At 49.2% G+C, this 23,218-nt stretch overlaps 2 protein-coding genes across 2 annotated transcripts; both read right to left on the bottom strand.

The window, feature by feature from the left end:
* Positions 1 to 9,472: 9,472 nt before the first annotated feature.
* Positions 9,473 to 16,895, bottom strand: tmem104 (transmembrane protein 104; the record flags this gene model as incomplete). The annotated part of the gene is made up of 8 exons (XM_067231637.1): positions 16,761 to 16,895; positions 16,133 to 16,213; positions 15,417 to 15,538; positions 14,393 to 14,474; positions 14,187 to 14,274; positions 14,026 to 14,109; positions 10,394 to 10,493; positions 9,473 to 9,569 (listed from the first exon to the last, which is right to left on the bottom strand). Coding segments are annotated over exons 2-8 (618 nt in total), but the record flags the coding sequence as incomplete, so codon positions are not given.
* A 1,707-nt stretch (positions 16,896 to 18,602) lies between these two features.
* LOC136938352 (5-hydroxytryptamine receptor 3A-like) lies at positions 18,603 to 22,937 on the bottom strand. Its single transcript, XM_067231635.1, has 7 exons — positions 22,901 to 22,937; positions 22,478 to 22,638; positions 22,013 to 22,057; positions 21,608 to 21,717; positions 20,398 to 20,539; positions 19,151 to 19,361; positions 18,603 to 18,991 (listed from the first exon to the last, which is right to left on the bottom strand). Exons 1-7 carry the CDS (start codon positions 22,935 to 22,937, stop codon positions 18,603 to 18,605), a joined length of 1,095 nt encoding a protein of 364 aa, XP_067087736.1.
* Between the last annotated feature and the right edge of the window lie 281 nt (positions 22,938 to 23,218).

Genomic DNA, 23,218 nt, shown 5'->3' with positions numbered 1-23,218 from the left:
AGCCTGGTCCTGACACACAGCCTGGTCCTGACACACAGCCTGGTCTGAGACACAGCCTGGTCTGACACACATCCATTTATTAATTTCATTCTCTTCAGACCTCCCAGTCTCTCTTCCTTTCTCCCTCTCTCCATTATATATATATATATATTTACATTTAGTAATTTAACAGACGCTCTTATCCAGAGCGACTTACAGTAAGTACAGGGACATTCCCCCGAGGCAAGTAGGGTGAAGTGCCTTGCCCAAGGACACAACGTCATCTGGCACGGCCGCGAATCGAACTGGCAACCTTCTGATTACAAGCCCGCTTCCCTAACCGCTCAGCCACCTGACTCCCTACTCTATATATATATATATATATATTATATATACACACACACACACACACACACACACACACACACACATGTAGATATATATTTTTTTCTTATTTTACTGCCCAGGGAAAGTGCTTACGTTTCATGCTTTACGGAATAAATGCATCAACAGTCAAAATGAATTCTGTCTGAAGAAAAATTACTCAAATCGATTTAGCAAATCTGTATCAGTCATGTCTCCCTCCTGCAAGGTGATGTTCTTAAGAGTGGCACAACTGATGGCCCATCAACCTGCCCATCCTGGATGAAGACAGCGTTCAGGCATTTCCTCTGCGTATCTGATAGCGCCTTGCTCAGCAAATGTCTCTAAACTGCCTGCAATCACACAGGTGATTACACACAAACGCGAGCAAACACACAGAAACACACACAAAAGCCAGCAAACACACACACACACACACACACTCGGTAAACTGCACATAGAGAATGAGAAACTGCTAAGGTGACCAGCTTAGTGATGGATACAAACACAGGGATTTATTCTATTACCCCCAGAATGGGGCGAAACACACACGCACACACACACGCACGCACACACGCGCACACACACGCACACACACGCACACACGCACACACACACGCACACACACACGCACACACGCGCACACACACACGCACACACACACGCACACACACACGCACACAGGCACACACACGCGCACACACACGCGCACACACACGCACACACACACGCGCACACACACGCGCACACACACGCGCACACACACGCACACACACACGCGCACACACACGCGCACACACACGCACACACACACGCACACACGCGCACACACACACACGCACACACACACGCACACAGGCACAGAGCTCTCTACCTGGGTACAGCGGGGGTACGTTCATTTTCACAGAATCAGAAACGGAATTAGTCTATGGTGTAAGTGCGTGTGGTGTGTGTGTGCGTGACCTTAAAAGTAGCTTTGTGAAGAACGGGTCAGCTGACACCAAGCTTCACATCCAGACAGGACTAGAAGGATCTGTGGCTGGATGTCAGAGAGCCCAGAGTCCTGCGCTCCCAGAGTTACATTTACATTTAGACATTTAGCAGACGCTCTTATCCAGTGCGACTTACAGTAAGTACAGGGACATTCCCCCCCGAGGCAAGTAGGGTGAAGTGCCTTGCCCAAGGACACAACGTCAATTGACACGGCCAGGAATCGAACTGGCAACCTTCAGATTACTAGCCGACTCCCTCACCGCTCAGCCACCTGACTCCCCATTCACATCCAGACAATCAGCTAGAAAGATCTGTGGCTGGTAGTCAGAGTTCCCAGAGTCCTGCGCTCCCAGAGTTCCCAGAGAGAACGTTCCAGGGGTTAACTACGGTCCAGACCAGCAGAACATGCAAGCAGACGGTCAGGATGGTGATCCATGAGACCAGGGAACCCTAATCCCAGCCACCCAGAGCCCATCACACGGATTACCCTCATCCCAAATCCCACATGTACCATACGCCCAGGGCCATAATCTGCAATCCGGAGCAGATTGGTGAACTACACTGCAGCATGGTATGGCCAGCTGTGAAGGGGGGGGTGGGGGGGGGGTCCTCCTAGCCTGGGCTGGATGTGTGTGTGAGGGGGAGAGGAGAGGAAGAGTTTAACTGCAGTGGGAAGGCTTCAGCCAGAATATGTGAAGGATGTTCTAACATCCTAATGTTCTGATGTTCTATACATTCATCTAGGTCCTACAGCCCCAGGAGAATGCACGACCCTTCATTGATCATCTCCAACAAGACAAAGGATCTAATGAAAATGGCGAGAGAAATAGGGAAAGGGGGGCAGAGGGAGAGAGGGAAGAGAGGAGGGAAGAGGGAGGAAGAGAGGGAGGGTGAAGGAGATAAGAAAGTGAGAAGGAGAGAATGTGTGTGGCCGAGTGTGTGTGTGTGTGTGTGTGTGTGTGTGTGTGTGAGAGACGTTTGCATGCATGAGTGTGTGAGTTTGAGTGTGTGTGTGTGTGTGTGTGATAGGATGAAGCAGTGTCTGGCTCCTGCATCATTAATCACCTGAATAAATTACCATCACATCACGTAATTAAAAAAAACTAATTAATTAACCAATAAAAACAGAGGCATAAGTACAAAAGATTGCACTGGAGCAGAGTGTTTTCTCAAACAGGCAACAACAACCTAGACCCAGCATCTAATGAGGAAACAAACGCAATTAGCATCCAAGTGTTTCTGCTGTGTGCCTTCTGAGTGGGTGAGTGGTGAGTAGACTAGACACCGTCTGAATCCTGCTACTGAACCAGCCTGTCCTGTCCTAGCACCCTGTACTAGCACCCTGTACTAGAACCCTGTCCTTTCCGAGCATCCTGTCCTGTCCTAGCGCACTGTCCTAGCACCCAGTCCTAGCACCCAGTCCTAGCGCACTGTCCTAGCGCACTGTCCTAGCGCACTGTTCTAGCGCACTGTCCTAGCACCCAGTCCTAGCACCCAGTCCTAGCACCCAGTCCTAGCGCACTGTCCTAGCGCACTGTCCTAGCGCACTGTTCTAGCGCACTGTTCTAGCGCACTGTTCTAGCGCACTGTCCTAGCACCCAGTCCTAGCACCCAGTCCTAGCGCACTGTCCTAGCGCACTGTTCTAGCGCACTGTTCTAGCGCACTGTTCTAGCGCACTGTTCTAGCGCACTGTTCTAGCGCACTGTCCTAGCGCACTGTTCTAGCAATATTCCCATGACTAGGAGGAGAGCAGACTGGCATTTATGCATCACTGTGTGTGTGTGTGTGTATGAGTGCATGTATGTGAGACTGTGTGTGTTTTACAGCATGTGTGTGTTTAAGGGAGAGCGTTGTGTGTGTCTGACAAACTGTGTATAGAGTTGAGAGGAGAGCTTATCGGCTGGCAGCAGAAGTTGCTACATCCCAGGTGTGACCAGCAGCCATACACACATCAGTCAGATCTCTGGTGTGCACGCACACACACACGCACGCACGCACCCCCTGGGGTCATTATCAGGCAGGCGTGAAGTCAACTCTCCACCTCCCAGAATAAACACAGAAAATAGAGACATGAAAAATGAATGACTATCAACTCCTCCTGTCTGTCTGTGAGTCTCTCTCTCTCCCTCTGCCCCCCCTACCTCCTCCTCTGTCTACCCCCCCATCTCTCCGCCCCCCCCCCCATCTCTCGCCCCCCCCCCCCCCATCTCTCGCCCCCCCCCATCTCTCGCCCCCCCCATCTCTCGCCCCCCTTCTCCCATCTCTCGCCCCCCTCCCCCCATCTCTCGCCCCCCTCCCCCATCTCTCGCCCCCCCTCCCCCATCTCTCGCCCCCCCCCCCCATCTCTCGTCCCCCTCCCCCATCTCTCGCCCCCCCTCCCCCCATCTCTCGCCCCCCCCTTCCACCATCTCAGGGCTCAGAGGGAAGGCAGGCATCAGGAGGTCAGTCAGGCAGACTAACATGACGACAGGTTGGCACCTCGTCACACAGACACGATACTCTCCCTCCCCCCCCCTCCCTCCCTCCCTCGCCTCTCTGGATGTTGCACTACAGGGTGGAGGAGTTCCAGCAGCAGAAGTGAAGCACCTGTGAGTTCAGCCTGCTGGGGTCCCCCGCCCACCACCCTCACACCCTCTCAGACACAGAAACACACACACCCTCTCAGACACAGAAACACACACACACCCTCTCAGACACAGAAAACACACACACACCCTCTCAGACACAGAAACACACACACACCCTCTCAGACACAGAAACACCCTCACACCCTCTCAGACACAGAAACACACACACACCCTCTCAGACACAGAAACACACACACACCCTCTCAGACACAGAAACACACACACCCTCTCAGACACAGAAACACACACACCCTCTCAGACACAGAAACACACACACCCTCTCAGACACAGAAACACACACACACCCCCTCTAAGACACAGAAACACACACACACCCTCTCTCAGACAGAGAGGAAGGGGAGGAGAGGAGAGGAAGAGAGAGAGGAGAGAGAAGGAGAGAGAGAGGAGAGTGGAGAAATGTCCACAAGTTTTATGACCTCACCAGGGATGTCACATTACCGACACACACACATATATAAACTCCACCCAGTGTGGGCAAGGTTGAATGTGAGCCTTCATTACAGGTTCATTACATGGACAACACATCCTTACTCTTCTCCTACCCTGGAGAACCAGGATGTGCCCTTGCAGCTGATAACTACTCACACACACACACACACACACACGAAGAAAGAGCTTGTTACTCTGGTAGGTAAAACACAGCACCACATGCAGTCTCAGTCACACACACAGCTCTGCTAAAAAGACCCACACACACATTAGCTCTGCTGAAGACACACACTCTTAGCTTTGCCTTCATTCATGTGCTGTTTTATATAAACTAAATGTGACTGAACTGTAGGTCATCTAAATCTCCCTTCCTACTCCCTACTCCCTATACCCTTCCCTCCTACCCACACTACACCCTACCCTCCTACCCTCCTACCCTCCTACCCACACTACACCCTACCCTCCTACCCTCCTACCCTCCTACCCACACTACACCCTTCCCCTCCTACCCTCCTACCCACACTACACCCTCCTTCCCTCCTACCCTCCTACCCTCCTACCCACACTACACCCCTACCCTCCTACCCACACTACACCCTACCCTCCTACCCTCCTACCCACACTACACCCTACCCTCCTACCCTCCTACCCACACTACACCCTACCCTCCTACCCTCCTACCCACACTACACCCTACCCTCCTACCCCACACTACACCCTACCCTCCTACCCTCCTACCCACACTACACCCTACCCTCCTACCCTCCTACCCACACTACACCCTTCCCTCCCTCCTACCCACACTACACCCTACCCTCCTACCCACACTACACCCTACCCTCCTACCCACACTACACCCTACCCTCCTACCCACACTACACCCTACCCTTCTATTCTCAACTCCTCCCCCCAGTCCCTCTAATCTGCGGTTCTGAAGGCGTGTTCTCCTGCTGTGTGTTGGAGAACCCTGAGGAGAGTTCCCTCCACATGTGGTCCCTAGATCCAACACAGTGTGTGTGTGTCGGTGTGTGTGTGAGAGAGTGTCTGTCTACGTGTGTCTGTGTGTGTGTGTGTGTGTGTGTGTGTGTGTGTGTGTGTGTGTGAAGGAGGATGACAGTGCAGATGGTTTAATAGAGATTATCTCAGCAGGGAGAGCTGTTGGAGCTGGGGACCACCGCAAGGGGAGCCCACACACCCACACACCCCACACCCCCACACACCACACCCCACCACACACACTGGAGGAACATCTAAAGGAAAAGCATGACTAGCTTTCAAACAAACATGAAAGCACACCCTGAGGTTCTGCATGTATGTGCATTATTGTCTTGTGTGGTGCAAGTGTGTGTGTGTATCAAACAAGGACTATAAAGTGCATGAAAACAGATGGTTGCTTTTTATAGGAGGATCTCACTGGGCAACCGAGCACTAATGCAAACACACACACTTACACACACACACACACACACTTACACCACACACACACACACACCAACACCACACACACACACCGGAGGAACGCATGGTCAGCTAGAACACAGGTTTGAGCTGACATACAGTATGGATCTGCTGTCAGTCCAGCAGACACACCACCATCTCTATTAATGTGCTGTCTAAATCCCTCTCATCTAATACGCAGGAAACCCTTCTGGAGACATGGATGCTACCACAGCATGGTGTCACAACACGACACACACACACACACACAACGAGCGCACACACACACATGTCCAGGACTAAGCAAGGCCCCAGGTTTGACTGAGGTGAGAGTGAGTGAGAGACACATCTTAATGCAGTGAGAGGCCTGCATCGACCGATCCGAAACTCAGTCTGTGGTAATGAAATGAAGTGTTTAGTCAGATACAAGTTCTGTTTCGCTCTGCTATGACACAGCAGAATCCTATTCACAGCAGTATTGACTGTAGGAACAGGTCACATGGAGACCAGACCAGACCAGACCGCACCCCCCACTGAGTCCAAACAGACTCCATCACTGGAGTGATGTTACTGGGTCTCTGCCTCTGGCAGAGGGCTACAATCAATGGCAATCAATGACCTTTCGGGCTCTCAATGAAGACTAGAAGAGACTGATCAGGGGGAAGGGGAGAGAGAGACCAGCGAGAAAGAACTCATGAGAGAGAGAGAGAGAGAGACCAGGACCGAAATAAATGAAGAGAAATAATGTGTGTTTGTGTGTGTGGTATAGAGAGAGTCAATGGGCTTCAGGAAGAGCATCATGGGCTTGTGGTGTTTGCTCTGGGAAACGAGAGGAAGATAACAGGGAGGAGAGAGGGAGGGAGGGAGGGAGGGAGGGAGGGAGGGAGGGAGGGAGGGAGGGGAGGGAGGGTGGGAGGGAGGGAGGGAGGGGAGGGAGGGAGGGAGGGAGGGAGGGAGGGAGGGGAGGGAGGAGGGAGGGAGGGAGGGGAGGGAGGGAGGGAGGGAGGGAGGGAGGGATGGGAGGGAGGGAGGGAGGGAGGGAGGGAGGGGAGGGAGGGAGGGAGGGAGGGAGGCCTTTTAAAGCTGGTGTGGTGTTGAGTAGAGACGAGAATCCCTAGAGAGCCAACTATCAATACCACTACTCTGTCTGACACTACCCCTCATCTGGACACTCACAGGATCTCTGTCTCTCCCTCACTTTCTTTGTCACTTTGTCTCACCCTCCGCCCCTCCCTCTATCTCTTCCTCTCGTCCACTCCCCCTCCCTCCGTATCCCCCGTCTGTCTCGGCAGCTCCCCCTCTCAAGCCACCTACAAGAGAAGGACAGGAAGGACATCTCAGAAACCTAGGGACCGTACTTCTTCAAATAATACACAGATAACGTACTCCTCCGAGACTGCCTAAATTAAGCTAACAGCATGGCCGAGACAGAAACAACTATTAAGAATTCTCTCTCAACTCAAAACATGGTCTGGCATTGGCAGTAAAAATGACAATATAACAATGAGAGCAACACAACATCATGAAACGCTCCTGTTCGACTGACTGACTGGCTGGAAATAGCAGTTGGTAAAAACAGTCATCCAGCCACTGTCTGCATGACTCACTCTGAAGAGAGAAAAACTGAGAGAGAGACAGACACACAGACAGAGAGAGAGACAGACACACAGACAGAGAGAGAGACAGACACACAGACAGAGAGAGAGACAGACACGCAGACAGAGAGAGAGACAGACACACAGACAGAGAGAGAGACAGACACGCAGACAGAGAGAGAGACAGACACACAGACAGAGAGAGAGACAGACACGCAGACAGAGAGAGAGACAGACAGACAGACAGACAGACACACAGACAGAGAGAGAGACAGACACACAGACAGACAGAGAGACAGACACACAGAGAGACAGACACACAGACAGAGAGAGAGACAGACACACAGACAGAGAGAGAGACAGACACACAGACAGACAGAGAGAGAAAGAGAGCGAGAGCGAGGTGGACAGTGTACCAAATGGGGAATCTCTCTCCATCAAAAATAAAGGGAGGAAGAGAGAAGACAGAGAAGAGAGGAAGAGAGAGAGAAGAGGAAGAGAGAGAAGAGAGAACACCAAATGAGGCTTCACTGAGGAGGAAGAGAGGGAACAGACGTCTCTCTAGTCGAAGCTATCTGAACGCCTGTGAGAGGAGAGACTAACTAAGGAGACACCACTTCTTCAGTAAACAGGAAGTGATGAAGCTTCGTCACGTTCGGGTCAGGTCATAGGTCAGGTCGACCTGACCAGCTGAAGCTGAACCCAGCAGCAGAAAAGTACCAGCTAGGATTTATGGTCATAAGAATTCACATCAAGCAACAAGCATGCGGGGTACACACACACACACACACACACACACACACACATATACAGATATACACATACACACACACACACACACAGATGTACACTCACACACATCACACAAAAATTTTGTGTACAAACACAGAAGACAATGCATCAGCATCATTTCCATTTGTTTACATGCAGCAAGAAGCTTACAAGATCAAACTGAAAAAAGATTAATTTATTAGTCAACTGTTTGAGCTGGCACAGTTTAGATTGAACAAGGAGATGGGAGGGGGAGGCGCGGGGGAGGCACGGGGGAGGCGCGGGGGGAGGCACGGGGGGAGGCGCGGGGGGGGAGGGAAATAACACAGGGTGAGATCAGCCCATCTATCAATGTCGGCCCGTAAAGTTAAAGCAAGAGTGAAAATCACAAGAGTTTAGCTCTCTTAGGACTTCAAGGGCAGGCATACACACACATGCATAAACATGCATACACACACATGCATACACACAGACGCTCACTCACACGTTCACATGCGCGCACACACTCAAGTGGAAATAGGGGAGAGAGGGGGCGGGGGGGGGGGGGGGTGGGGGCAGGTGAGAGGAAGGAGAGGGAGAGAGAGGTGGGTAGGCAGAGAAGGAGAGGCAGAGAAGGAGAGGTGAGAGTTCCTGGGGGCTAGTCTGACAGCGGCTGGCACACCAGGGCAGAGAGAGCGAGAGACAGGGGAGAGACAGGAGGGCGAGAGACGGGGGAGAGACGGGGGAGAGAGGACAGGGCTCTGAGGGGTTTTAGTCTGACACTAATACAGATGAGGTTGGCATGTCAGGACATGGTCGTCTGGGTTACAGCAGGCTGCCTGAGGAGGTGGCAGACACGAGGAGGTGTCGTATACAAGCTGCAGGTACAGAGAGACCAGGAGAGAGACACACAGAGAGAGAGACAGAGACAGACACACAGACAGACAGACAGACAGTGAGAGAGAGAGACAGAGACAGACAGACACACAGATAGAGAGACAGAGACAGACAGATAGAGAGACAGAGAGAGACAGACAGACACACAGAGAGATAAAGAGAGACAGACACACAGAGAGAGAGACAGAAAGAGAGAGACACACAGAGAGACAGACAGACAGACACACAGAGAGAGAGACAGAGAGAGACAGACACACAGATAGAGACAGAGAGAGGCAGACAGACAGACAGATAGAGAGACAGACAGACACACAGAGAGACAGACACAGAGAGAGACAGACACAGATAGAGAGACAGACAGACAGCGTGTCTCTACTCACCAGGAAGACTCTGTATGCGTTTAATCTGCTGATCGATCCCCAACACACATCTGTGTCGTTGTACTGCACACTGCCTGCACTGCACGACTGGTTCCCACTGCAGACACACACACACACACACACACACACACACACGTAAGTCATCAGGTCTGTAGCCTTTGGTTGTGTCTTTTCGGCTGGCGGGGCTAATTCATAAAGCCTTGACAGTCCCAATATGGAATAACTGAGCACTAGCTGTCTGCACTCCTGTAGCCAATGGGCAAGCAATAACAACCTGTCCAGGAGGGAGAAGCACCAATGGGAGGAGAGAGAGAGAGACTGATTTGGTGGTACTGATAGTGTTAGGGTGAAGAAGATGGGAATGTGAGGGTGAGAGAGTAGGAGGGTGAGAGGGTCAGTGTGGGAGGGCTGGAAGGGTGAAGGTGAGTGAGGGGTAGAGTGAGAGGGGTAGAGGGAGAGGGTGAGAGTGAGAGGGTGAGAGGGTGAGGGTGAGAGTTAGAGAGAGAGGGTGAAAGGGTGAGTGTGAGAGTGAGAGTGTGAGAGTGAGAGTGAGAGAGTGTGAGAGGGTGAGAGTTAGAGAGTGAGAGGGTGAAAGGGTGAGAGAGTGAGAGTTAGAGAGTGAGAGTTAGAGGGTGAAAGGGTGAGAGGGTGAGAGGGTGAGAGTGTGAGAGTGTGAGGGTGAGAGGGTGAGAGTAAGAGGGTGAGAGGGTGAGAGTAAGATGGTGAGAGTGAGAGTGAGAGGGTCAGAGTGTGAGAGTGTGAGGGTGAGAGTGTGAGGGTGAGAGTGTGAGGGGTGAGAGTGTGATTGTGAGAGGGTGAGAGAGTGAGAGAGTGAGAGGGTGAGAGGGTGAGAGGGTGAGAGTGAGATGGTGAGAGTGAGAGGGTGAGAGGGTGAGGGTGAGAGGGTGATGTGGATCTTACCAGGCCACCTCCATGAGGGACAGAGGCACTGCGGCAGCGTAGATGGCCAGGTCTCCGTACAGGTACACGATGATGCAGATGTAGAACATGTTGACCCCCACTGCAGGGGACAGAGGAAGACACGTTAGGCACATGCTGCATGTTTAGCATCTGGGTCCATGTGGACCAGGAACACAGGCTGGGGGACAGGCTGGGGGACAGGCTGGGGACAGGCTGGGGGACAGGCTGGGGACAGGCTGGGGGACAGGCTGGGGACAGGCTGGGGGACAGGCTGGGGGGACAGGCAGCAGCCAGTGTCCTTCCACAGTCCAGGTTAGCAGATCCTTCATCCCCCCCCCCCCCCCCCCCCCAAGGAGACACCGGACAACTGGCACACTTCTCCTCTAATAGCTCATGTCATCACTCCATCAACTGCAATCTTCTCCCCCTGCACTCCTCCGCCCCTCCATCCCACCCTCCATCCCCCCCTCCACCCCCCCTCAGGGAGAGAACAGTCATAACAGTCATGTCTTCTTCACCAGAGGAATATTAATCACACTAATTAAGAAAGTAATCACTTTAGGAGGGAACATTTCCTTGTCAGGCCTCCACACACACAGAAATCTCAGCACACACAAATGCACCACCCCCCCCCCCCACACACACACACACACACACACACTCCAGACAACCAGAACACACCTCTCCAAAGACAGACACTCAGACACCCAGTGGTCTCTTGGTGTCTGAGCAGTGACTGAAGACTGGTAGAAGCTAACAGATCTCCACCATCAACCCATCAGAGAACTACTGCTAGCAGGACACACACACACAGACACACACAGACACACACAGACACACACAGACACACACAGAGACACACAGAGACAGACACACACACACACAGACAGACACAGACACAGGTGCAGCTGCCAGGTCATTCATTACTGCCAGGGAGATGAGAGAGATGAGTCCATTAAAAACACATAAAACACAGGCAGGGTTATAGTTTTACAGGCTGAACTGATTCCTCTGATCTGGGGGGGAGGAGGAGAGGTGAGGAGGAGGGGGGAGGAGGAGAGATGATAAGGAAAGGTGAAGAGGAGAGGTGATAAGGAGAGGTGATAAGGAGAGGTGAAGAGGAGAGGTGAAGAGGAGAGGTGAGGAGGAGGAGAGGTGTGTGTGTTTTAGTGTAAGCTATTCAAGGGCCCTTTTATGCTGGCATTCGGCTGAACTCAGAGGGGGAATGACGCATTTTTAATTGCTTAGAGAGGAAACACGCACACACGCGCACACACACACACACACACACACACACACACACACACACCATGCAGGAGCAAGACAGAGCCACTTGTTGGAGGTGGGATGTTAACAGGTTTTCAAGTATCAACGACCAGAGCAGGAATGAAGGCTACAGCCTCTAGCTATCTCAGTAACTGAGGAGCCTGGATGTCCCCTAACACACACACACACACACACACACACACACACACACACACACACACACACACACACACACACACAGGTGTCCTGCTTCTACAGCACACACTAACACACTGCTCTGTTCAGGGTCACTGAACAGAGCAGTGACCCTGAACAGGGTGCCACTAACACGCACGCCCACTAACACGCACAACCACTAACACGCACGCCCACTAACACGCACGCCCACTAACACGCACGCCCACTAACACGCACGCCCACTAACACGCACGCCCACTAACACGCACGCCCACTAACACGCACGCCCACTAACACAGACAGTTTTCTCCTGCATGCTGGGCCCAGTGCCCATCTAATTCAGATCTGATTAGAGTCACTGGGCAGCTCTCCACCTGCACAGAGAGAGAGAGAGAGAGAGAGAGAGAGAGAGAGAGAGAGAGAGAGAGAGAGAGAGAGAGAGAGAGAGAGAGAGAGAGAGAGAGAGAGAGAGAGAGAGGTGAAACAGAGAGGTGAAAGAGAAAGAGAGGTGAAAGAGAGAGAGAGAGAGAGAGAGAGAGAGAGAGAGAGAGAGAGAGAGAGAGAGAGAGAGAGAGAGAGAGAGAGAGAGAGAGAGAGAGAGGTGAGAGAGAGAGAGAGAGAGAGAGGTGAAACAGAGAGGTGAAAGAGAAAGAGAGGTGAAAGAGAGAGAGAGAGAGAGAGAGAGAGGTGAGAGAGAGAGAGAGGTGAAACAGAGAGGTGAAAGAGAAAGAGAGGTGAAAGAGAGAGAGAGAGCAAGAGAGGAGAGAAACAGAGATCGATGCCTCCTCACCTGCCGTAGAGGACAGACACACCATGGAGAGATCCCACCGAGGGTTACCTCACACCCGGGGAGACGTGTCTCTAGCTTTGTTGTGTGCATATCTTAATGTGTATTTGTTTACATGAGTGGTGTGTGGGTATTTGTGTGGACCTGTGTGTGTGTGTGTGTCTGTGTATTAAACTGTGTGAGTGTTTGTGGGCAGTGACATTTTGATGTGTGAGTCAACGGCTCCACCTGCTGTACAGAGATGGGATAGCACCTATCCTCCTCTCTCTGAGACACAGCACCCATCCTCCTCTCTCTCTCTGAGGCACAGCACCCATCCTCCTCTCTCTCTGAGACACAGCACCCATCCTCCTCTCTCTCTGAGACACAGCACCCATCCTCCTCTCTCTCTGAGACACAGCACCCATCCTCCTCTCTCTCTGAGACACAGAACCCATCCTCCTCTCTCTCTGAGACACAGCACCCATCCTCCTCTCTCTCTCTGAGACACAGCACCCATCCTCCTCTCTCTCTGAGACACAGCACCCATCCTCCTCTCTCTCTGAGACACAGCACCTATCCTCCTTTCTCTCTGAGACACAGCACCCATCCTCCTCTCTCTCTGAGACACAGCACCCATCCTCCTCTCTCTCTGAGACACAGCACCTATCCTCCTCTCTCTCTGAGACACAGCACCTATCCTCCTCTCTCTCTGAGACACAGCACCCATCCTCCTCTCTCTCTGAGACACAGCACCCATCCTCCTCTCTCTCTGAGACACAGCACCTATCCTCCTCTCTCTCTGAGACACAGCACCCATCCTCCCCTCTCTCTGAGACAGGACACACTGACAGGACATGCTTCTAGACTGTTGAGACAGGAGAGGAGTGTGTGTGTGTGTGTGTGTCTCTAACAGAAGCAGGGTGCTTTTGTTTCTGTTTCAAGGTGAACGTGATTCTGTCACGGCTACGCTAGCCAAGCTTTCATTAGCCACCCAATCACTCACACAACAATCCTGTTGGTGCACACACACGCAAAAACAGATGACATATACAGTAAGTACAGACACACACAAAGATGACATACGTACACACACACACACACACACACACACACACACGCACACACACACACGCGCACACACACACACGGGCTATGAAGATTAAAATGTGGCCTTGATGGGGTCTCAAATAGGTCATTACAACCTGAGGCAATTTATCCTTCCATAATTACAACCCATTAGAAGAAACAGCCTCTCTCTCTATGTGTGTGTGACAATGGGACATGAAGGGGAGGCAGTGGTCCCGCATAACCTTCAACACACAATCCCTCTACCCTTCCACCCCCGTCCCTCCATCACCCACTGAGACTATGAGACTAGCCATCTAAAACCAGTGCACTCGTCATGGTGAAGAGTTCCTACCTTTGTTGAAGAACATGGAGGCCATCTGACCCATCTCCACACGCTCCACGATGTCAAACTGATCCACTGGGCCTCCAGGCCTCTCTGAAAACAGGCACAGGGTTAGAGTGAATATGTGTGTGTGTGGGAGGGGCGGGGGGGGGGGGGGGGAGGTCACTCACGGATGGACAGAATCGGCCTTGCCTCCGGCCGTCCCCTGATGATGACATCATCGTCAGAGTAATCAGAGGTGGAGTCACTGTCTTCCACCTGAAGATGGAGGATTCCAAACACAGGAGAGAATTGACAGCATCACAACACGAAAGAGCAGCAACTTCGACTACGTTAAATATCTGTGCTTGTTGGGACAAGATGGCCGCCAACTCACCTCCTCCTGCTCTCTCCTCTTCCAGCGCAGCTGAGCATTGGCTGAAGCCATCGCCTCGATCACGAACGTGGTGGTCATGTAGCTGAGGAGGGAACGAGAAAGGGAGGAGGAGAGAGAGTTGAGTGAGTAGAAGGAGGGATGGTGAAAGGGGGAGGGGGGAGAAGGAGAGAGATGAAGGCATAAATGAAGAGATACTGAACTTCATTTGAACCAGCATGGGACCTCTTGATCTTGGTCCAATGTGCTAGCCCTCAGCTTCACTGATCCTCACTGAGCTAAAACCATCCTCACTAAGCTAAAACCATCCTCACTGAGCTATAACCATCCTCACTGAGCTATAACCATCCTCACTGAGCTATACCCATCTTCACTGAGCTATAACCATCTTCACTGAGCTATAACCATCCTCACTGAGCTATAACCATCCTCACTGAGCTATAACCATCCTCACTGAGCTATAACCATCCTCACTGAGCTATACCCATCTTCACTGAGCTATAACCATCCTCACTGAGCTATAACCATCCTCACTGGGCTATAACCATCTTCACTGAGCTATAACCATCCTCACTGGGCTATAACCATCTTCACTGAGCTATAACCATCTTCACTGAGCTATAACCATCTTCACTGAGCTATACCCATCCTCACTGAGCTATAACCATCCTCACTGAGCTATAACCATCCATCCTCACTGAGCTATAACCATCCTCACTGAGCTATAACCATCCTCACTGAGCTATACCCATCCTCACTGAGCTATAACCATCCTCACTGAGCTATACCCATCTTCACTGAGCTATAACCATCTTCACTGAGCTATAACCATCTTCACTGAGCTATAACCATCTTCACTGAGCTATAACCATCCTCACTGGGCTATACCCATCCTCACTGAGCTATAACCATCCTCACTGAGCTATAACCATCCTCACTGAGCTATACCCATCCTCACTGAGCTATACCCATCCTCACTGAGCAATCCCCTTCACTTTAGAGTTAGTGCCAGGATGGGTGAACTGACCTCATGAAGGCCAGGAAGGAGATGAGCGCCAGACTGACCACCCAGCCAGCCGTGGCGAAGGCCCTGGGCATGGTCAACGCCCCAGTGCCTACGATCAGGTTGAACATGTACACTAGCCCCACCTGGAAGAGCCACACAACAGAGACGAACACATACACACACAGGGTAAGAGTTTAGGACGGGCACAAGAACCGGGAAGGTGGATGACAGAACAGGTCCAGTCATGGTGGCTAGACTGGGGACATTTTCCTCTTCATATTCATCACTGACAGTCACCAGGGAGCCATCACTGTCCCTGAGCCACAAAAGAGACTTCATAGAACCTGGTTTAGTCTGACAGGCCTCAGCACAGAGTGGAGCTAAACTTTGTGGATCTCCAGGACAAATCTGCACTGTAGCTGATGAAATAAGAGTGGACAAAGTAGAAACAAATAACCTGGGCTCTCTGTACAACCGCAGCTAGGCCAGACAGTGTTTCTGACCTTTGCAATACATGTGTGGCGTGTCAGCACCTACTCTTCCTGTGTCCTCTTCTGTGATGACTAACTAAAATAACCACAGCATACAGCCATGTTTAGGGATAGACAGTGGGGACATAAACCTATCAATGTCAAGGGAACGTTGAATCGTCCCCACCAATAATTAGCGGCAGAGCAAGGGGTGATGTTAGTGACGTTCTAGACAGAAACTACAATAACGTCCCAGCTGATACTTACAAACGGGGAGTAGGGCTCCCCACTCTCGGTGATACCACCAGCCATGGCGGGGGGGGTGGACGGACACTCGCCGGTCACAATCTGAAAAGTAGAACACGCGAATATCCATCAACTACAACTTTAGCCTACTGTAGCTAGCTTCAATATATGTGGGCAAATGGTCAACTATAAACAGTAGTCAGGCACCTATCAAGCTACTACAAATAATTGTACTTGCTAATTGTCACAACTGACCAGATTGTCAGATCAAAAAAAGCAGCATGTGTCGAAAAGAGAGAAAAATACCTGGATACTTGACCAGGCTTCGCATAAAATCTCATTTTTGCCAGAGTATAGACTCTACTCTCTCGACTATTCTAGTCTAGTACTTGAGCTAGCTCGGTAGCTACGCTAGTAACTAGCTACAAACAGGTCATTTTAGCTAATGATTGCGTCGATAAGCTCGCAAACAGCTACTATAGTGCTAGCTAGCTCTCTAGCCACTGACTGTTAGTCATGCACAACAACGGTAGTATGCAGCTACTGTAATCTGTCTTCAATATTATCAAGTAGCTATCCGTCTAGTCTGGCATCTGGTTAAAAAACACCTGCAAAGCGAAAAGTAAACACTTTCAACATAGCAACTCACCTTCCTCCAAAGTACAACTGGCTAACCTCGCAGCCAGCAAGCCAGCTGATTCGAAATAACGGCTATCCTAAATGGCATATGTCCAGTCTTGATTGACTGGTACCAGAGGTTTTTGTGGGGAAATAGGCAAAAGAGAAAATAAGTTGCTTATGACTTGTGAAGTGGCTCCTTCGCTACTTGGATTGTGCTACAGCGGCAAGCACTAGCTAATGTTTGTTGCACTTAGTTTTGGATCTCAGGACATTCCCGACAACCCATTAACCCAAACTTTAAATGCCGTATTCTTCGTTGTGCTCAATCATTTATCTTTCTGATATGGTGGTTCAAATGGGTAAATTCGGCGCGTCCAGTTTACAAAGTCCGTTAATATAAAATATTTGCCCTTGGCCTACCTACACCTGATACAAGTCTACAACTGGGTCGGTCACATGACGCAATATTTTATGGTGTTTTGCATTCGAATGAACCTAATGGGTATAGCCAGTCATGTGACCGAAAGAGGCGTTATCAGACAGAGCAAGTCATATGACATTTGAATCGAAATTGCAAGCTGTCAAACTGAGCACTTGACTACTTTTCTGGAGATCCTCTCTCTTTATCACGCGATTCATTTCCTCTTCTTTGGAATTTACTGATCCCACAGTAACGATTATTATAACTTGTAATTAAATTAACACTTAACAATGAGTCGAATAATTACATTTACATTTAGTCATTTAGCAGACGCTTTTATCTAAAGCGACTTATAAGAGAGAGCTTTACAAAGATTGCATAGGTCGATGATCATAAACAACGAGATGAACCCCAAAAACATTGCGGGTAGCCAAACATGAAGCATACATTGTGAAAAGCAAATAAGTGCCAATGGGTGGAACCAGAAGAGCATGTAGTTAAACAAATTTCAATTGAACAACACGATCCTCGAAAGTGCTATAGTTAGCAATTAGTAAGTTTGGCCTGGTTTTGGTGAAAGTGGCCTGTGTTTTTTGGGTGAAAGTGGCCTGTGTTTTTGGGTGAAAGTGGCTGGTTTGGGTGAAAGTGGCCTGGTTAGTAAATGTGTTCCCGAAAATCATTGTGGAAGCAAGTTGCAGTAAATGAAAACAAAAAAAGGTCAAAATTAAGTTAGTCAGTTTTATTTGCAGTATAATATATTATTGCAAAATACAGTCTACAATATTACAGCACATACTACTGCATGCGTAACTGTGCTACAGAAGTACTAGTTTCTCGGAGCAGATTGTGGTTAGCTTGATGAGAAACTGATTACATTTATAACCTGTTTAACACCGAACCCCCACACATCAGAAGGACCACAATGTGTTTGAGAAGACCACAAAGCGGTTACACAAGGAGAAAGGACTTCCATAAAAAGTTTAGAAACTTATTATGTTTTGAAAATATTTTGTCAACCCATCCAAACTTTTTCACGACACAAAAGTTTTTTTGTAATCTCTTTTTTTCTTGCTGCCTTCTGCCTTGCTCGTGGTAGAATCAGAATCAGAACGACCTAACGACCGAGGCAGCCATCATCGGCGCCATCTTGGATGGTAGCTTCGTAGACTAGCTTACATCTGTTGTGCGTGAAGTAGGGAGAACAGATATTTGTGTAAAAAATTTAAGGAGTGAAAGTAAAATGTCAGAAAATAAATATTGAAGTAAAGTACTCATACCAGAAAAATCTACTTAAGTACAGTACAATTCCCATCCTTTCTGAGTCGGTTGCGCCAACACAGACCCAGCTTCATTCTAACCTCTTCTAAACATCTGCAAGATACGATACACAACTTATGACGACTCCACAAGAAAGACTGAAAAGCACAAAAGTTCTGTGAACCAACACGTTTAGAAAAACCACTGAACATTTATGTATATGAAGAAGACCACTGTGCTGAACAGGTAAAAGCAGAAGTAGGCCTTGTCGATGCCTCTGGCCACTCTCCCCCAGTACCCAGGTTCCCTCTGACCTCCTGCCCCTCTGGTCTCCTGCTCCTCTGGCCTCCTGCCCTTCTGGTCATCAGATCTCTCCTCCAGTGGCACCTCTTCCACCTCCTCCAGATGGGGGTCCCTCTCCTGTGCTGTTCCCCCAGTAGCTGAGCTCAGGATCTGGGGGTCCCCATTCCCCCCGCCCGAGTCCTGGCTCCCCTTGCTGTCCAGGTCTCCTAAGAAGCCCACCAGAATGGACTCCAGCAGGCTTAAACCCACCATGAAGAAGATAGTGCTGCAGTGAAAAGCTGGGGGCACAGGCACAGATAACAGTCACCAAAACAACGGAACAAGCTCAGATTTATTTATCACATGAAGTCCACTGTCCTTTCTGGGCCCTGTTTAAGGTTTCCAGGAGTGTTTCATTGGCTGTGACCATGGCGGCCATTTTAGGCTTGACCTCTGACCTATGAGTGGCAGCTTGTCGCCGGTGGAGGGCAGGATGTCGTTGAAGATGAGAAGCAGGACAGAGATGGAGAGCAGGATGGTGATCTTGAAGCTCAGCTTCTCCCCCCTGGTCTGGTTGATGAAGAAGGAGGCCAAGTCCAGAACCAGAAATAAGACGATGGGCATGGCCAGGTTGAGGAGGTACAGCTGAGGCCTCCTTTGGATGTGGATCTGACACACATAGAGGGAGGGATGGGTGTCAGATGGCTGAGCGGTTAGGGAATCGGGCTACTTATCGGAAGGTTGCTGGTTCGATTCCCGGCCGTGGAAAAATTGGTCAGTGGTCGAGTATTTGACCACAGATCTAGAGATTGCAGGTTTATCACTTTGGATAATATAGTCTGCTAAATGAATACATAATACATAAGGATAGATATAGATATAGCTTGGATTCAAACTGTCAGAGAGCTGTTTGGATCCACATGAATGTGAGTACACTATACTGTATTACAGGCGTCTCTTGTCAATATCACTACCACCCTCACTTGCCCTCTCTGGAGTTCAGACTCAGGTTTGAACGCAGTTAACTGACTCACCTACTTACCAGTGGCACCAGATGTGATGGGACTAACAGGCATTATTCATACAGATTAATGAGCTTACTACTTCAACTTGATTATGGGGTGAAAGTAGAGGTACTACAACATGAATAAAGAATGCATTATTATCTGTCAGTTTCGAAGGAGACAGTCTACCTTGTATTTTAGCTGACACCAAGTGGCACCATCCACTGTAAAGTTAGTCTTAGAGGTTTCCATGAACAGGAAGTCCCATTCTCCTTGATTTAAGTTCTTTCTGCTGAAGTTGTTCTTGGAATCTTCTGTGATCAATAATTCCAAGGTGATGTCATCTACGGACAGAGATTGAATATCAGATACCAAAACAATTTTAGCAACATTTAACATTAGGCCAAGAAGACATTGGATGGAAGATATCGCATTTTGGTGTGTGTGAGCATAATTATTAAGATGGGTAATGCTATTTTTTACCAGCTTACTTACCTTCGAAATAATGTACATTTTATTCACATATACAGGTCATTCACTATAGCACCAAGTTACCGCTGTTGTCATAATGCTGCCAAGGCAAAATATACCAAATAAAACTACAAGCTCCAGACAAATGACAGAAAAGAACTCTCTGTTAAGTTGCCCATCACTGTAGTCCATTTACCCCTACCATAATTCATGAGTGAATAAAAGGTGACAGTGCAGATCTGGAGGTCCAGGGGGAACTTGTACATGTCCATGCCACAGCTGGTGGTCAGCTTCCTCTGGTCCACCACCTGGACCAGTCCTGGGCACACCCGTGCCTGCCGACTGGACGTGGTGCTGCCGGTGTCAGAAATGCTGCGCAGGGTGCAGGCACACAGAACACCACATCTGGGTAGGCTTTACATTTACATGTACCATGTTACCCTTTTTCCTTTAGAAGTCGGGCTTTTTATCCAAAGTTACGTACAAATAGGGCGTATAAGTATAGCAGAAGATCAAGGATCAGAAGTGCGTAGCTTTAATAGTATGTCGGTCGGCTGGATAATTGCAAGTTGCATTTTATTGAATATATTGTGTACTCTTTGGAAGTCCTTGATTTTTCCCACACAGATCTCATATTGCAAAAACCAAACAGTCCTTTGTTGATCGATCATTATTCTAACCTCTCAGAATAACATCCACGAGACATGACACGTGACTTTACGATGACTTAAGAAAGAAAATCACAATAAGATTTGAGGCCTTTTCATCATGTAAAAGCACCTGGTTTCCTCTGAAACCATACACTAAGCATTGTATGCACAGTGGAACACACAAAGGCTGGCTTTGTCAAGTCTCTTCATGGTAAGAGGTGAAAGATGGCTTGTTATGATAACAGTGCTTTCCACTATTGACCATCAATTATAGAGGATATTCAATTTTCAGCGCTGCTCCATTCAAACTGTTGTTTGCTGTGGACTGTTGACCCCTGACTGGGATAAACTTAACATGCGGGTTTTGAAAGTAACTTCCAACTAAACTTCGATTAGTTCAAACGTGTTGCACCTTTGTTAATCACTTTTTGTTGACATCTTTGTCTGTTCAGTGTTGATTAAAATCATAAAAAACAATCGAGTGATAAGAACGGGAGGACAGGGGGACATAGATGAGCGGACCGAAGGAGGAAAGAGAACAGGGAGATTGAAGAGAAAGGATGAGAGAGGATGGTAGGATAAAGAGAAATGAAGTTCTTGAGAAAGACAGGGTGTGTGTACAGTATAGCTCATTGTCAAATACTGCATGGCCAGAGGTCACAGGTTCAAATCCCCCTGTTCTTTACGAGGCTTTAGATAAAAGTGTCTGCTAAATGAATGCATAATGATTACAGTATTATGTAAAGGGGAATTAAAATAGGGTTTAGGAAGAGATATAGATGGTTCTTACTCCTCTTGGATGACTATGTCCGGTTTCCAGAGCCTCTCTCTAGGGACTTGGATGGAGCGCTTGCCACAGAACTCCTTCGGATCCCAAGAGATGAACTCATTGTCCCAGGTCTGTTAAAAATGGGAAGACTCAATCAATACATCCATTAATACATTAATTCACCTGCCTATCCATCAATTAATTCACTCACCTATCCATTCAGTCACCATGCATCCAATATTCACCCAAACATTCATTAATCATCTATTCACCTCTCAATCCACGTCGTCATTCACCCTTCCATTGCTGTCAAATTAATTTTTCTCATTTTCTCATTCACATATTTCTGTAAACAAACATATTTCTCAATCACTCAAATGCCTGCAGCAGCAGTGATCAGGGACTGAATGAGGACTTCATACTCACTAAGAGGGTGCTGACCGAGCAGGTGAGCGTCTGGCTCTTGGCATTCTGTCGGAGGAGATGTAAAGGTGCACAACAGAAGCGAGTGGAGACACAAGAAGCAGGGATTTTTAGACATGATTAGAACCAGTGTTTTTCGACAAGTTTAGAACTGCCATGTGCCACTGTCACGTTACAGCCATCCAGTCACTCTCATCAACGTCTACAGGGTGCTCGACAGTATCTACGTAAGACAAGGAACTCTCGTGTTCTAACATTGCTGCTGAGTAATCTATCAGGGGGATAAGGAATATCTAAGCTCTATGCCACTGATGTCGAGACAAAGTTTCAGGTCGGGTTTCCCAGTTAGAGAGTGCACCGCAAAGATGATATGTTTGTATATGTCCAGTAAAATCATGCTAACTACTAGCCGAGTCTTCTGATTGGCAGCACCCAGAGAACCTGTGATGTACAACTGAAGGTTCTCACCACGTCCAGGATCCCTAAGAGGAACATGTCCACCTTCACATGGGTGCGTGTGGTCATGATCCGCACAGGCCTGATGTTAGCCAGAAAATCATTCTTCTCCATAAGATTCAGCTTTTCCAGGAGAGCAACATAGCTGCAGTTATCACTGGACACATCACATACTGTGAAGAGGAGGCGCAGGATTAATCCACAGACAGACAGACACAGACAGACAAACACAGACAGACACAGACAGACAGACACATACAGACATAGACAGACACAGACAGACACAGACAGACAGACACAGTCAGACAGACACAGACAGACAGATAGATAGATAGATAGATAGATAGATAGATAGATAGACAGACAGACAGAGAGACACAGTCAGACAGACAGACAGACAGACAGACATAGACAACACACACACACACAGCTCACCCATCAGAGCCAGCCAGAACAGCAGCCCTCCAGCCATCATGGTTCCCAGTCAGAGGTCCAGCTCCAGACTGAGGAAGGCCTCAGATGGGGCCATGTATCCCTGGGATGTAACGTCAGCTGTTTGAACAGCGTCACACCGAAGAGGACCAATCAGAAGCCCAGCCAGTCTGCTTCACTCACGACGCTCGCCAGAGATATCGCTCGCTGGTGAAGCATTTGACGGCAGATCGGGTTGCAGGTTCACTTGTTCCTCTGTGTGTCTCTGTGGATGATGCAAAGTAAACACCCGTTTGTTGTCACCCGAGGCCCCTTGGGGAG

The sequence above is a fragment of the Osmerus mordax genome (assembly GCF_038355195.1).
Source record: "Osmerus mordax isolate fOsmMor3 chromosome 3 unlocalized genomic scaffold, fOsmMor3.pri SUPER_3_unloc_2, whole genome shotgun sequence".
Taxonomy (NCBI): Eukaryota; Metazoa; Chordata; class Actinopteri; order Osmeriformes; family Osmeridae; genus Osmerus; species Osmerus mordax.
Note: the sequence above shows the minus strand (reverse complement) of the source record. Positions and strands in the feature narration are given on the sequence as shown.

Coding starts and splice junctions, on each gene's coding strand:
- LOC136938352 (XM_067231635.1), bottom strand. CDS start 22,937: ATGGCTGGAGGGCTGCTGTTCTGGCTGGCTCTGATGG. Junction 19,362..20,397: donor TGGACCTCCAGATCTGCACT/GTCACCTTTTAT, acceptor TATGTGTGTCAG/ATCCACATCCAAAGGAGGCC. Junction 18,992..19,150: donor CGACAAGCTGCCACTCATAG/GTCAGAGGTCAA, acceptor CTGTGCCCCCAG/CTTTTCACTGCAGCACTATC.